Raw genomic sequence first — 17014 nt, 5'->3', positions numbered from 1 at the left:
CTATTTCATAATCAAATCACTAAATTAATGCTAATAACAGTTAGTAAAAATTTAGAGATTTGTTTATGAATATTTATGTACATACATTGTATAATAGTAACAGTTTTTTATTAAATAAAAAATTAAAAATAAAAAAAATTATTATTTTTAAGATTATTCTTTGTCTTAACTATAAATACTTTTTAAACTATTTACATTAATTAAATTAAATAGAAAAATATAAATTTTGCTTCTTAAAGAAATTGCTAAAATATTGTATATATAAAAGGTACATTATACGTAATTCCGTGTAGCTACTATACTTTCGATTTCATACTTAAGAGAAGCATTAAAATTAAAGAGTTAATTTAACATGAATTTTACAGCAATTTTTCACGCTATTTTATACTGTAATTACGAGTAAATATTAATTGCGATGTAAATGTTAAAACAGAAACAATTTTTATTAAGACCAATATAAAATGATAAATAAATTATTATAAATGAACAAAACGGTAACATGTGTAATAAACACTGCTATGTTAACTACATTGAGACTTAAAATATTCTGCAAATTGTTTTTATCTTCAATACTTCAATGCTTTCATTAAGAAATTAACTTAATTTTTTTTTTTTGTTCGTTTATACACAAATTACATACAAGACAAACCAGTAACAGTAATGGCAACAGCAACACCAACAGCAACAGCAACGAGTGCTAAATATGTTTAAACGTAACTACTCGTACAACGCTCAGAACAAAGAAACAAACAAATCAACATAAACAGAAGCAGTTGATACAATTCAGAACAAGCAGTTGGTTTTAACACAGTAATAATAGAAGCAGCAACAGCAACAGCAACAGCAACAGCAAAAGCAATAGAATTAACAGCAATAATAAAACATAGCTGACCAAATATATGTACGTATATTGTGTAAAGCAATTGAAAGTAAAATCAATATAAAAAGCTTAGGAGAATTCGACACTTGACGACAAACACTTAAATTGTACAAGTTGTTCGCTGTTCATTGTTGTTGTTTTTGTTTTTGTTATAATTTTTGTCTGCATTTGTTGTTTGTGTTAGCTGTTAGCTGTTAATGTTAATGTTACTGACTGACTAGTTGACTGGCTGCATGCAAAGCTGCAGCGTTGTTATAATTCTGCCGCTTGGCCTAACAAACGAATGTTAAGACATTGGTAAGGTAGGTTTTCTGGGTGGTTTTTCTATTTAGTTGTACATTGTGTGTTATTTGTTGTTATTGTTAATGTTATAGTTTATGCTTGTTACAATTATTACTGCAGTATTTGGTGTTGTTGGTTTTTTGTTGTATTGTTTTTGTTGTATTGTTTTTGTTTTTGTTTTTGTTTTTGTATTAGTCTTCGGTGTTTTGCTATTGGGAAATATTGTTACAGTTCTCTCTCTCGGGGCATTTTTCATATAATTTACTTGAAGTTCGTTATTATGGTTATTTAGTTTTAAGTTTGTGGTTTAGTACAGATTTTTTGCATTATTTATTATTTACTTTTAAAACTTATATATATATTTTTTTGGCTATAATATTAAATTAAGTTATTTTTTATAAAAATTCTTCGTTTACATATTTGAGTTGTTAAATTAATTTTTTTTTTTTCGTATTCATTTATTTAGAGTAAAAGGCGTTTTGTCTGCATAAGCCGGACTCCTTTTAATAATTTTTTTAACTAATACTAATAGCTTTTTTTTAAATTTAGGATTTTGTAAGCATTCATTTTGTTTTTTAAATTGACATAAAAAACAAGAAACTCAAACAACAAACTTGGCACAAATACACAAATTAGTTAACTTTCAATTATTATATACAGAATAATAACAAGAAAAAAAAAATATTTTTCCAAATCGAAACTTAGTTTATTGTAAATTATAATAAAAGCTGCAGGAAATATTAGAAATATATGCTAATAGTTGCAAGCCAAATTAAATTAACATTATTTTAAAAATGTTACATTTTTTTTTTTAATAATTTTTATTTTTTTAAAAACAATTTTATTATTTTTTTTTTTTAATATGGGCTTATTGGTCAACAGCTAAAAAATGATCTTTTAAAAAATATTTATTTGTTTTTTAAGATTTTATTTTTACCAATATTTCGACTATAATCTATAGTCATCATCAGGATACTATATAATTTAAATACATCTAACAATAGTTTGGTACATATTATATAGAAACAAATACATTAAAATCGAAAACATGAATAATTTATATATGTATATAGAAAATATTTATACAATACTATCACAATAGATATAAAAATAATATATATATAGGAAAAATATATTCATGAATATATTCATATATAATTATATGTATTTAAATTATATAGTACCCTGATGATGACTATAGATTATAGTCAAAATATTGGTAAAAATAAAATCTTTAAAAACAAATAAATATTTTTTAAAAGATCATTATTTAGCTGTTGACCAACAAGCCCGCATTAAAAAAAAAATAACAAAATTGTTTTTAAAAAAAAAATTTTTTTTTTGGTTATTAAAATATAAAATATTTATTATATTTCTTTTAATAAAAATCCATTTCTTACATTGCATTAAACTGATGTAACTATTGTCTCATGCCTTATAAATATTAACTCAGCTATCAATTTCAACTGAATGAGAATTATAAAAATGTATTTGAAATATACTTTATAACATGAACAGATTAAAGGTTTTTATATTATTTGTCAAAGTTTATGAAATAAGTATGCAATTTTAATCTGGATTTTGTATGTTTGGCGGATGCATTGACCATTGTAATGTATTTCCTATATGCTATAATTTCTAAAAATTGTTATATATTAAATAATTTTTACGTTTTAAAAAAATTCATACATTTCATATTATATTAAACTTATACCTATACATGCTATACCTTATAAATATTTACGGAGCTATCTATTTCAATTGAATGAGAATTACAAATATGTATTTGAATTATATTTAATTCCACGAACTGATTAAAATTTTTTATATTATTTGTCATAAATTATGAATTAAATATACAATTATAATGTGGATTATGTGAATAATGTGTGTTTGATGGATGTATTGACCATTTTCATGTTTTTTTTAATATGCTACGAGTATTGAAGAACTACATAAGTAACATATACTTATTAAAATAGTGATATCACATAGTTAAAATTGTATTTAAAGTATTCAATTTGAAGACCACTAAGAATAATTAAAATTTATACAATTAGTAAATAGATTTCGAGTCTTGTAAGTCTTATGGCATGTTTGATATAATATATAGAGTGAACTAATTACTATACTTGCCAAAATTTAAACTAAATTTAAAATTTTTAATGTTATGTTATTTTCATGTGGCATTTTCCTTATTACAATAAAGTATGTTGCCATACCAGTTAAACACTGATACTTTTTAAACAAAAGATACCACCAGGAAAAAGTTGATGCAAACATCTATTCACTCTAATGATAACTAATATATAATTTATAATGCTTACATTTATTATCAAACTAAAGTTCTTACAAAAAAAATGCAAATTACGAAAAAGCGCTTTTTGTGTAAAGAAGGAAGTGTATTTAGACAAAGGGAAGATTTTCCAGATTTGCTGGTTTGCATTTATTAAGAATATGTGCTGTCAGTCCTGCAAAAGTGAAATTGTAAGATACTTTTCAAAAAATCGACAGGGGTAGTATGAACATGGATATAGCAGGCAGTGCGAAAACAGGCAATGCAGCTAACCGCATGAAAAACTTCAGGAGCATAATTGGAATATTCGAAAAATCTAATTACGCAATTTAATAAAAAATAAGATGGATCATCGATATGCAGATATAAATATACAAATTGACTCATAGTAAGTAGTCTAGAATAAATCACTGTCTTCTATCTTAATCTAAACTTCTAAAGATTATTAGTTACTATTTTATTGGATATTCCGAAACTTTATGTATAACTTATATTTATTTAATAATTTAATATTTATTTTATAAATAAAATATCAAAGAAGCTTGATATCTTAGTGTATAAAGTATAAAGTATAAGTATAGTATAAAGTTATAAAATTAGGAACCTGTTAATGAGGGTTTTAAGATAAGTTTATTACTTATCTTTTATAAGATAAGTAAGACATAATAAGATATAACATAATAAAATATACTTTTAATGTTAAAATTTTTTATATAAATAATGTTAATATGACGGATATCTGCCACATCAAATGTATGGGAAATATATTAATATTGAATATTGGGATAGTTTCAATTGAGGAACTGTTAAAAAAAACAAAGAATTCATATTAGAATTAGTCTAAGAAGGTATGTATTTGAGTTCTGGGCTCTAGTCAGAAAACTAAATGGATCCAAGTCATACAAACCTAATAAAGCAGATATTAATATACTGGCTAGCCATTTGAAAGGCTTACTATATGAAAAAGTGTCGGTCTACTCAACAGAACAGGAACTGGATCTTGAAATAAACACAATCGAAGCAATGACTGCTATAAAGCGAATAAAAAACAGAAAAGCACCAGCTGTAAATAGAGTACCGTCGGAATTTCTGTAAAATGCGTCAACCAAATTCATAAATTATTTTACAGCTACCTACAATAGTGTTTTTGTATCAGAGAACACACCTGATAGTTTCAAAAAAATATTTTATTTTTCATTATTAAAAAAGTTGATAAACATGACTCGTCTAATTACAGAGGTACATATTTTCTTAATGTAATCATTAAAATATTCACCTCTATTCTTCTTACCCGACTAACGAACTGGTTGGAAACATATCACTTACTAAGCGAATATCAGGCAGGTTTTAGGAAATCATACACTACCGTACACATTAATTTCAAAGGAGTTCTTCCAAAGCAAACGCAAATTATATATGTTTTTAGTGGATTTCAAGGCGACTTTTGACACCATCGTTAGACGTAGTCTGTTTCTGCAATGAAGCATCTCAACGAAAATGTTAAATGTGATTTAAAGCTTATATATCAAAAATGAAACAGCGGTTTGGAATGGTAAATATCTAACAGACTGTTTTGAGTCAAATTGTTGTACCAAACAAGGTTCCTTCTAAATAGTGTTCTTCTAGGTTATGTGTGTTTCACCTCATTTACACATCTTCTAGTCCTTCCCAGTTTGTATAAGTGAAATCACTGCTAAACAAGCAGACAAAAGTTAGTGTTGAATTGTAGTTTGGAACATGTATACTGGCCACTAACCATAAGAAAGTTTGATTTCAACTGTTAAAAAGGCTCTACACCTTTTTTTCACTTCGAAAAATAGCATAATGTAGATACAGAAGCTATTGTATCCATGATACAAAAACAAATAATCGGTGTTTATAGAAAACTAACTTACTTACGTATATATATCAGATACCAGTTGTTATTGATAACCTCTAATCATAGATTGCTACTGTAATTAATAACATTACTTGATTTTGGGATATACTTCTCTAAATTTTCTAAGGACGGAAATAATTTTATCCCTCTTTAAAGTTTAAACTGGTGTCATAACAAAGTAAATTAATGTTATACGCTATTCACACAGCATAAGTTAATGTTCATTAACCCCTAATTTGGCTTAAGTTATTGATGTTGTACATGTGTTTGCTGTTTCCAAATCATGTTTTGAGAAAGTAAGGTAAAAAAAACTTTCATTTTCTTGCACAAATTTTTGTTTACATATTTTCTCATGAAATTATAAATTTTCATATTAGGATGTTTCAATCAAATCAGAAAAAATATTGAATTATTGCTGATTTAATCTAGCTTCTGATAGCTGGATTAAGTGTTGTCATGTGAATAGCGTACTTTTTAATCGTCTCAAAAATTGTTTTCTTTCTTTTTTTTATAAGAATATGACATTTAACGTATAATCTAGCTGTTTTCCACTGAATACGATACATATTTTAGCTCAGCATTTTTACTACTAGTATTATTCTATATATATGTATAGAACACTTTAATTGAACTGACAAAAGAAAAAAATGTATATTATTTTTAACTTACATAAGTAGTTCACTTTATATTATATGTCATTTCAAAACAAAAAATCAAAAAATGTAGACAGTTAAAACCAAATATCATATATATAACATATTTTTGATATATAACAGATGTAACAATAATAAGCCGAAATTTAATCCTTCAAATGAAGGAGTACGCAAATTAATATAGAAAATTTTTGAAATAATTGGAAGTCTAAAACGAGATATTCTTTACCATTTTCAATAGTGAGAGGTGCCAATACTATTAAGGTAAATATGTACACTCTGTATGCAAATTTTATAAATTTTGAATATTTTCGAAATCTGCACGACATCTTAATACTAACTGCTAGCAAACAAGATTTATTGTAAGTTGATTTCTTCAACTAAATTTTATACGGTAAGCGCTTAAGCTCGCTGTCCGTCTGTCGGTCCATAGTACTGGTTCTCTGCTTAGCAGCGTGTAGGCACGACTACTAAAAATTTATTTAAAAAACTATTATTTTATTAATTTATCAATTAAATTGATTAATTCAAATATTAATTAAAATATTGTTGGACTACATTCTAATCAGAGTAGAAGACTTTAGTGTAAAATCTATATGTAATATTCTTACAATATATGTTAAGGTCAAAACTATGTTTGTAATGACATGAGAACTAATTCGGTACCAAAAGACATACACTGGTTAGATTTGGTTGTTATGGTGATTCTAGATATGGTTTTAGTCGCTAGAACCCATTGTGTTGACGTACAAAGCTAAAAACGTTCAGAACTATTTAAAACTCTCAATAAAACTGTAGATGCTTCCTAAGCGTCAATCTTCAGCTGACTAAAACTGCCTCCCTTTATTGCACATGCACTTTGTATAAATACAGTGTGATATAAAAGGTGTAAAAACTATTCGAACATAAATTCAATCCCCTCATAATTAGTCTAAAATCATTAGATAATTACTTTTTTTTTTAAGTGAAGTTAGGAAATTTACATAGAGACGACTTCTAATTATTAAATCTAACCAACTATTTTTAAATTACTTAATTTAGAAAGATCTTAATAACTTTTTATGTTATGCTACAGGTTTGGCAGAATCTTTCAAATGTTCTGAATGTATTTCTGCAGCATCCTAGCTGTCTAACTAGCAACTGTCCTAGCGATATGCCTTTAAATGGGTTTCTTGAAAAACAATTGTTGAACGGCGTCGCTAACATATATCGTTCAGAGATGCTTAGTAATCAAAACTCGTTATAAATGCGACTTAAACTAAACTCAATGACTTGAGAGCAGTGTAACTGTTCAATAGCGTAACTATGTTCAAGATGTTAACTGCTTTAAGCAACAACTCACGCCTGATAGACGCTTCAGCGATCGGAAAACCTATAATAATTTACTGTTTCCAGAGAAAATTCCAACACCTTCTCCATTATCTCTCTTACAACCGCGTATCTATTGAAAGAAACCTCCCAATAGAGCTAAACATTGATGAAAAGTTCTATATATTGTTATATATATTTACGATATTTAATTACAGTGTTGATACTGCTTTATAACTATATAATATATCAAATTATATGTTAAAGGTTGTTTCAGAATCGTTCTCTACTTTTGTGATAATTATAGTTCAAAGGCTTATTAGTATTTTCAAAGAGTTTCTAAAATATGTTTCCTACAAATCTACTATACACAAATGTATATGTCAAAAATTCTTGTAAGACAAGGGCATACTATATATTTATTTTAATCTTGGTTTACCGTAGATAAATATATATGGTATATATATATGACTGTAGTATAAATAATAATGATTTCAATGTATATGACATGTTTGTGATCTTATGGATCTCAACCTTTATCCGAAAGCAGTTAGTTCATATGTCCAAAATCGAGAAGTATTGGATATGCTAACTAGAAACTTTGTAACCATGGTTAAGGTGTTTTTGTTTTACACGTTCTATTCTAACAAGAACCAATGCAATATTTAAGTCTTAGGCGTTTTTAAGTCTCATGTACTAAAATACTTATATATAACCAGATCGAATTGATCACAATGTTGTAATAAACGACTGTCAAGAATTGTTTTTTTTTTAATAAACTATTATAAAAGCTTTCAGTTTGTAAACTACAGAACTACTGGATGAAATTGATATTAGACCCCGTCAAATATATATGCTCGATATAAACGTTATGATTTTATAGATACTTAATTTTTTTATCTTTACATTAATTTTAGATAACTTTATGGATCATGAACTGCTCTTTATGTAGTAAATTACAAACCTCGTCCTTATTGTAAAACAACACTTTAAACGATTGTTTAAGCTGACAACTTCTTAAGGACCTTTCAAATAAGATTACTTTTGACCACTTGCTCTATTAGAGCAGATTTTATAATAAAATTTAATATCGATGAGAATAAGTACATAAGTACATCTGTAATCTGAAATCAAAATTTAAATTTAAATTACCCTTCAGTGATGCACTTATTACTTAGCGTTATAAAAAGGAGGGTCTAACATGCTTTCCCCGGAGAAAGACTCCTAAACTATATTACACAATTTAAGTCTATTAACTGTTTAAGGTAATAATAACATTTACAAGGTAAAGTATTGTGATAAGAGGGTGTTTAACTCTACCGCAAGTATTGCGGTCTTTTAATTTTATTTTTGAGAGATTTGGGAGTTTTTTTTTTAAGCTTCATCTTAAGATTCTACTTACATGAACTACCTGGTTAGGTTGCCGTGAGTCTTTGGATTAGTGCATGGAAATAGTTCATACTCGATCTTCAACAAAAAAAATTCAAATACTATGAAGCTTGAAAGATGTTTTGCAAGCGTCAAAACCCTAATAACCTGATATCCAAACGAGTGTCATTTTGGTCATACTAGCCAGCTGAACTTATAACAAACTCTTTAAATGTTTTATGTTGGCATATTGGAGAGAGTTTATAATAGCGTAACTAGTCGGATATGTGATTATGTTGGCATTTTTTTTTCGACTTTTTAGATATTTATTGGAAAAGTTTCGGTTACATACATTTCTGGCTAAAAAAAATTTGTGAACATTAAAACGAGTAGATTGAACCCAAATTCAATAACATTTTCAGATTTTGAGACATCGGTGAAACAAACACAGGTAGTTAAGTATTATACAAAGTCCACACTTTTCCATTCATCCATTTGCATTTGGAAAGTACCTTATTGAAGTCAAATTATTGAAGAGAATATGAGAATAATGATAAGCAGAGATATCGTTGATGAATTTCAGGTTGTAAAGATGTCCTGTTCATCTTCAAAATAAGAGAGCATGTTAAAGAATTTTGAAGTGTTTTGGAGCATTACCTTAAGCATTTGAAGCAAAATCGTATCTCTTAAGATAAATTATTTTTAATAACCCTTTAAAACCTCTGTCTCTGGTAATATCGGTTTAATGCTCATAAATTATGCTTTAACCCGATATTAACAGAGGCCCCGAGTTTTATAGAACCTAATTAACCTGAGTTTGTGAAAAAAAAAATTAAAAAAAAGGAGGGGTTATTGTGTTAGAATTTAAAATATATATAATACAACATATAAGGCTTATATTGGTTTCTACTCTTGCAAAAGGGTGTTTGACAAAAGATATTGATTCGTACAGATATTACACATTGAATATACACAACCATTGCACGTCCAATTCTTACATATGGCGCTGTCGTTTGCTGGCTATTTTAAAAAAATATGATATAAATATATACATTTAAAATATAATATCTATATAAAATTGTATCCATTAAAAAGAGTATGTAACTTTTAACTGTCAATTTTCTTTATAAATATTAGATATTTTTAATTATAAACATATATTGCGTTGCTTTTAATTATATTTTTAATAATTTTTGTTTTCTTTTCCAAAATTCATAAAGATTTCATTATGAGTTTTAAAATATTACGAAGCACGTTTATGAGGGCCCTGACCACACAAGGTAATACTTGGAAATATATTCATATTGAGTCATATATATAATAAAAATTTATCTGAAGATCAGAAACAAAACGATCGTGCTTTTTCTTGGTTCCAAATATGTTCTCCATGTCCAATTACTGGAAATTTGGGTCAAAATGAGGCCAATTATAAACGTTATTATAGTTACAAGACTATGCATGCAACTGATGGCGAAAAAATGGTCAAAATACCTAAAATCCAATTCCTCACAAAGGCTTATATATCTCAAGGCAGTGTTATGAGTAGTTCTGAGCATGAAAAAAATTCAAATAGTGCGGAAGAAGGTGATGACGCTGAAACACCTAAAAATCTGCTCGGTAAAGAAGGAAGCATATTCAAGGAAGGGAGTACTTCTCAACTTGATAAAAGCTCTTCATTATCAGGACCGAGAGGTCCTCTTAAAGGTGTACTCGTAAAAAAAGTTACGAAATTAACAACAACTGCAATTGCTGTTGAGAATAATTCCGCTGAGGATATTGTTACAAAAGATGCTATGGATAAACGTATTGGTACTAAAGACAACAAAGTTAAACGATCGTCTGGCTATGGATCAGTCTACGGTTGCTCAGCCCAGCTTTCGAATGCAACGAAACTTGGAAACAAAAATTTTGGTCTACTTTCTTCACGTCTCGATGATGAAAATATTTTTATAGAAACGCTAGGCAAATCAAGACTTTCAATACATGCGGAAATTGAAAAATTCAAACCCAGCTTTACATCCTATCATTATAAATAACCAAATATCATTTGGCAGCTGATGTGCATCTTTTAATAAAAAAAAGAATAACAAAATTAAGTTCATCTTTGGTTAAAAGAAAAAATAAAATCCATATTTGTTATTAACTTTTATTGAAAGATGCATTTTTTTAATATAACTCACATTAAAATTCGCAGTAAAAAAATGTTAAATATTAAAAATAAAATAAATATATTTTTCGTATAACTTAGTGTTTAGAATACATTTGATTCTATTTGGAAATTGAAAAATAACAGCATATGCAATCTTAAGTTAAAAATATTACTAAGTAATATAAGTCTTTCGACTTTTTCTTCTGAAAAGTACCGCCGATGCTCATAACTCTCATTAAAATAGCTTTCCTAAATAGAAATCATTTCTACTCACAAGCAAGGAAGTAGTTAAGTAGAGAAGTATATAATCAGAAAAACTCATGAAATATCACATATCATATCATAATATTAGACTATCAATAGTCTAAGTATTGAAGGAGCCCATTTATATTATCATTGAAAAAAACTGCTATTCTAAGTTCATAGCAGCTTAATAACATTACTTTAATGCATAGTTAATTTTAGATCCTTCCCGTTTGGGCAGCAAAGTTGATTGTACTATTAACGCTTTTTGGAGGAGACAAGATTTCAGAGCAGAACTCTAACTGACGCAGGAAAAACATCAACTGACATAAAAGCAGCTTGATTATTATTATTATTGCAATATTAAGTTGTTGGACTCACATTACAACCCACAGATCTATTGGTGCTTTGTCAATTCTATAAATTTTAGTATCGAACCTAAATCACAAAGTTTTATTTTTCATTCTGTATGAGATGCCTATCTAGGTACTTATTTCGTTTAGACATAAGTACAGGGCAAGCGCCTATGTCTGACTCTCATTGCTAAAAAATCCATAAATTCGATTAAAATGAATCCTGAATTTTAGAAGGATATAGTTTAATCTACTGCGCTTTATCAGAATTCCTGTAATGATTTTAAAGTTACTTTCACTGATTTTCATACAATGCTTAAATCGGTTTAGATTTAAAGTTTTTGCTAGTAATTTCGATTGAGATAGCCCTAGTAAGTAATTCCAGTACAATTTTCTTTTTTCCTTTACTTCTGTTCAAATATGTATGAAGCAGATTTAAAATAATTAGTCAACAGCTCCAGAAAAGAGGAAATAGCGTTATAAACACTTTAAAAAGGTTTTTCGGGCGAATGATTTCAAATTTATAGGTTGTTGTTAACCTACTTATATTAATTACCGAAGTTAATTACTCACTAAATAAATTAGTTTGGAATAATAACAGAATTGAATATACATCATTTTAATTAGTTTGTCAGTATGAATAGAGTTGATTACTTGAATTCCTACTAATAAAAACATCATCTAATTTTAAAGTGTTTGGAATAACCAATAAAAACTACTGCACTTACAAAGAGAAGTTGACGAAGTTTCAGATAAAAATTAAACCAAATAACCACATTCCCGTTAGGTTTAAATGAAAATTCTACAACAGATGTGGTCCAATAAGGATATATAGCAAATTGTAATACCACTAACCCAATAGTTTTCAAAAAATATACCATATCCCGCATCATTTTGAAACGCTCAGAAATGATTGAACTATTAACTGAGCTGTTACGTGACCTATTAGCTGAGCTGTTAGCTAAACTGTTAACTGGGCATATTTCTTGAGATTCCAAGAGAATGTAGCTAATTGCCTCCAGATGGATTGCATAAAAACACAATAACATACTATATGTTACTATGTTATATCAATTAAACGTCGTAATTACCAAACATCTATTCCGTTAACAATGAAGAAATTGTTCGGTAATTACGACGTTTAACTGATATAACATAGTATAGTATGTTATGTTAGTATAGTATGATTATGTTTCGCCAAGACTTACAAATACTTCATTGGGTCATACTATCGTGATCGGAATGGCAAGAAAACCATTGGCAATACTCATCAAATCTGGGACTTAGTTATTAGTTTTAGGTTCTATAGTTACCATATGTTAAGTTATAAACTTTTCTTAAGAAACAAATTATCGTTAAGATTAGTTGTAAATTCAACAGATATTTTGTAGACCTTACATTGCTTACGAGATTTAAGGGTAAAGACGGAAGCAAATAAATGTGTTGAGTTTGTAAGTATATTAATCATGAAATAAATAACTAAGAAGTTAAAATGTTTATTTTTATTAATGAAATCTAAATATTGTAACTGGATTCAGTGCTATTCGATATCAGTATTGTTTACTAAAATAAATGTAATGTACTATGAGAAAAGTATATAATATAAATGATAAATGATATATATGTTTATATATATTTACACGTGTTTGTATATGTTTTATATGCTTATACATATATTACTCTAAAATAAACCATTTTGGATTATTCAAATTTTATCTCTCTATTGAAAATTCAAATCAATTCAATATCATGTTTCCACTTGTCTTATTTAGGTAGTCTCATGCAAAGAGATCACACATAAATGAGTTCATTATAAATAAATCAACTTATTTAAGGCGAAAAATGTCGAATGCCACCTTTAAAATAAATTTCCCACAAGGGTAGTTAACAAAATTTGAAATATTTGTCATATATTTTACATGTTAAATGTAAACAAATAAGCTATTTTACCTGCATAAATCAGCTTATGCCAATGGAAACGACTAAAACTTAATTTCATTAACATAAGTAGTTATTTTGTTTCAAACTTTTTGAGTTATTACTTTGAAAATATTTTAAAGACGGTTTCGTTTTTTCAGAATTTAAGTTTTATTTCGATCGTTGTCTTTAGTATTTTTCTATTCGTATTTCAGCAGTTCGCTTTTTAATAATATCCTAATAATATGCTAACATCCTAACTAAAACCTGCGAAATCTCACGTTTTAGTTCAATAACTAAAATATTTATTTAAATTGAATGCTCACTCACTCATTAAATCAACGAAAAATATATATATTCTTCTCATCAAGTTGCTCAAGAATATATAAAAAATTTGAAACCAGCGTCCTTCTCACATCCAGAGAAACATTACTTGCGAAATTCATTTTCATTAAATCATTGAAAAATAGATATATTCTTCTCATTAAGTTGATTAAGAATATATAAAAAATTCTAACCCAATGTCCTTTTCTGAGCTACTAATTCAAGTTAAATCGGCGCTTAGATTAATGGACACAAAGACAGCTTTACTTTGTTTAGCTCATCAAAAATATATAGACATTGTTAGGCCTACAATCTCCTCTTCAAAGCGTTACAAATATCTTGAATAGCTTAATATACCATACTTCTCAAGTGCTAAGCGTTTGAATTATATATGAAAAAAAATGCTTATTATTAACGAACTAGTTTTGCAATTCCTAAATAAAAAATTTTATTGTATACTAAATTGTTTAAATATATAATAATACATTAAGACTGAAAAGTTTTCGGAAATTCTCATTTAAAATTCGCGCGCTGTATATTTTTCGATATTTTAAGTTTATGTAGTTTGGCAGCACTGTCCTTAATTACTATGCCAAAAATGAGCTCGATCTGTCAGACAGTTCGTTTACGGCAGCTGTTGAAACCAGTTCACCTCAGTAGTGCGTTGCGAAATGTCTTCGACGGTCGTACGACCGTCCTGGAAGGCTTTGTACCACTCATAAACTTGAGTTTTCGATAAAACTGATTCCCCATAAGCCTTTTGTAGCATTCGCAACGATTCTGCACACGAAATTTCGTTCGAAACACAAAATTTGATGCAAACTCTTTGTTCAATATTTTTTTCCATTGTTTTTTTCGCAACGCCCTACTGAGGTGAACTGGTTTCAACAGCTGCCGTAAACGAACTGTCTGACAGATCGCGCTCATTTTTGGCATAGTAATTAAGGACAGTGCTGCCAAACTACATAAACTTAAAATATCGGAAAATATACAGCGCGCGAATTTTAAATGAGAATTTCCGAAAGCTTTTCGGTCTCTAATGTAAGTTTATTAATCCACCTTGACTATATCTAATGGAGCACAATGGCCTTTAAACACTTATAAAATTATTTCGATAATAAAATTAGTGTATATATAACCAATAATCCGATCCAATCAAAATATGCTAACGTAATTACCCTAATGGCAAATCCAATATCAGTAGTCAGAAGTGCTCTAATTGATTTGTTTCAGTTGCAAATTAATTATAATTTTGTCATTAAACAAGAGTATCTCTTGAGTACGTACTGCCGCACGTAATGCTCCGAGGCACACACAGCCATTTTTCAATGGCAGCAATCACACAATCGCCTATATATACGCATATCTACGAGAGAATTACAAAAATTAAGCAGTCAATGAAGTAGTTAATCTGTGGACAAAATTCGAATGAAAAAATTTTAATTTGAAATTAAAGTAAAAAAAATATAAAATGAATTCCGCAAAGATTTTCACAAAACAATAGCCTTGAACGACGTAAAATTTGAATGCAATTAAACAAAGTCATTAAGCACTAAAAATAAATAAACAAAATATGGCAGCACTAATTCAAGTCAAAAGTCAACAAGTTACCGAAAACCCAAAGGTTTGCTAAAAAATTTTGAAATTAACAAAAATTCACAAAAATTCACAAAATTGACAAAAATTCGCGAAAAAAGACAATCCGCAATGTACAATCCGCAATCCGCGAAATACGAATGCGACATGGTTTAGGTACATTTAAGCCATCAAATGGAGCGCAAATTACACCAAAAATGAAGTGAACAACAAAAACTCGTGGAAGAAAAGCCAAATTTGTACAGTCGAAAATGAAAAATATCTTCAACTGCACAAATTGCTCGACAAATTAAGTTTTTAGACGAGCCAAGACAAATCAAAAGCGAAACCAGAAAGCGGCTTCAGATACTTCGTTGCACGTATCTGAGGCAGTTGAAGGCATGATAAGTGAACCCAAGCGTGGCAATGCAACAGATACACCCGCCGTCAAAGTGCGCAAGAATTGGGCCAGCATTTTTGTTTTTTTTTTTTCATAATTGACTCTCGAGTGGCAAGAACGAACGCTCCAAAGTGGCCACAATGGAAGTGTTAATATTATTTAATAATGGCCACAATACGAACTCACTGTTTCGGCATTAAAAATTTGATTTGATTTTTTTGGAAAATTTTTAAAATGTTTTTCACACGAACACCAACTTAGCTTCTGATTAATGACGGTCAGGGGGAACTGAGCGCTTTATTAATGGGAAGTCTTTAACCGTTTGATACTACCCGCAGCAGAAATTAAGCTATTTTAATAGATATCCGCTTAGCCTTCGAAGCGAGTGCATTTAAAATATTTGCAAAAATTGTAAAATAAAAATTGTAAAATTAACTAAAACTGAAACAAAATTAACTTTGCGGATATTGGATAATTAAACTCATAAAACATTATTGAAGCAATAGAAAAATAGATGTAGTTAAATCTGGTAATGAATTGATAGTCTAATTATTACTGCTAGCGCCGCTGTCAATCTTTTGCAAAATGATTCCCCTGTGCTCTTAAGAAGAATTAAGTCAATTAAGTCTAAAATACAATTTTTCTTCTATAATTTGTGATTACTATTATATTCACATAACAAATTGGCAATTTATCTCAAAGTCATAAAAGATATTAAAATATCTAAAACTTACATTTAATAATACATTTAATATCAGTTATGAGAAGAAAAATAGTTTTTCATATCAACACCGCGATATCGAATCTTAGAATGGTTACAGGCTCCTCGGGAAGGTATGTAGATCTGAAGTCAATTATTGCTTAGTCTGATGAAGTGAGTAACAATAATCCAGTAAAGGCGTAATGTGGAGTTTTGAAGATACCTCGCAGTTAATAGAGAGTAAAAGTGTTCAAGTGCACTGACTTAACCAGCCTCAACATAATAATTAATGATTATTCAGATAAAAAATAATTTTATTAATAATAATAATTTCTTCAAATAAAATATACTGGAAACAAAATTATAAAAAAAATATTATGATAGGTGTCCAGAGTAAAAGCTGAAATAGTTAGTCTGGTCGTCACATCAGTAACCATCCACAAATTGTTCAGCAGCTCTCAGATGATGAAATAGTTGACTCCGCTATATGTTAGTTGTTAGCCAAACTAAGTATGAAGGGACCTAAGTTACCGATCTAACCGATCGAACCTAAGAAACCTGAAGGTTATAATGTAGTAGTCCCACTTTAAATTTTATACTGTGTTGAGAATCATTTTTCCTTGATTGACGTGCAAAATTGTTGCGTCTGGGAAAATCCACAAGTAACCATCTAAAGACCATTTTTTT

At 28.4% G+C, this 17014-nt stretch overlaps 1 protein-coding gene across 1 annotated transcript; it reads left to right on the top strand.

Annotated features, from left to right (window-relative positions):
* The first annotated feature begins 6086 nt into the window (after window positions 1-6086).
* On the top strand, window positions 6087-10791 carry LOC119689585. Its single transcript, XM_038104452.1, has 3 exons — window positions 6087-6254; window positions 9887-9946; window positions 10005-10791. The coding sequence occupies exons 2-3, from the start codon at window positions 9895-9897 to the stop codon at window positions 10700-10702; spliced, it is 750 nt and encodes a 249-aa protein (XP_037960380.1). The 5' UTR covers window positions 6087-6254; window positions 9887-9894; the 3' UTR covers window positions 10703-10791.
* Window positions 10792-17014: the final 6223 nt, after the last annotated feature.

The sequence above is a fragment of the Teleopsis dalmanni genome, chromosome X (assembly GCF_002237135.1).
Source record: "Teleopsis dalmanni isolate 2A chromosome X, ASM223713v2, whole genome shotgun sequence".
NCBI lineage: Eukaryota > Metazoa > Arthropoda > Insecta > Diptera > Diopsidae > Teleopsis > Teleopsis dalmanni.
The sequence above is the reverse complement of the archived record's forward strand: the minus strand, read 5'-3'. Positions and strand labels throughout refer to the sequence as shown.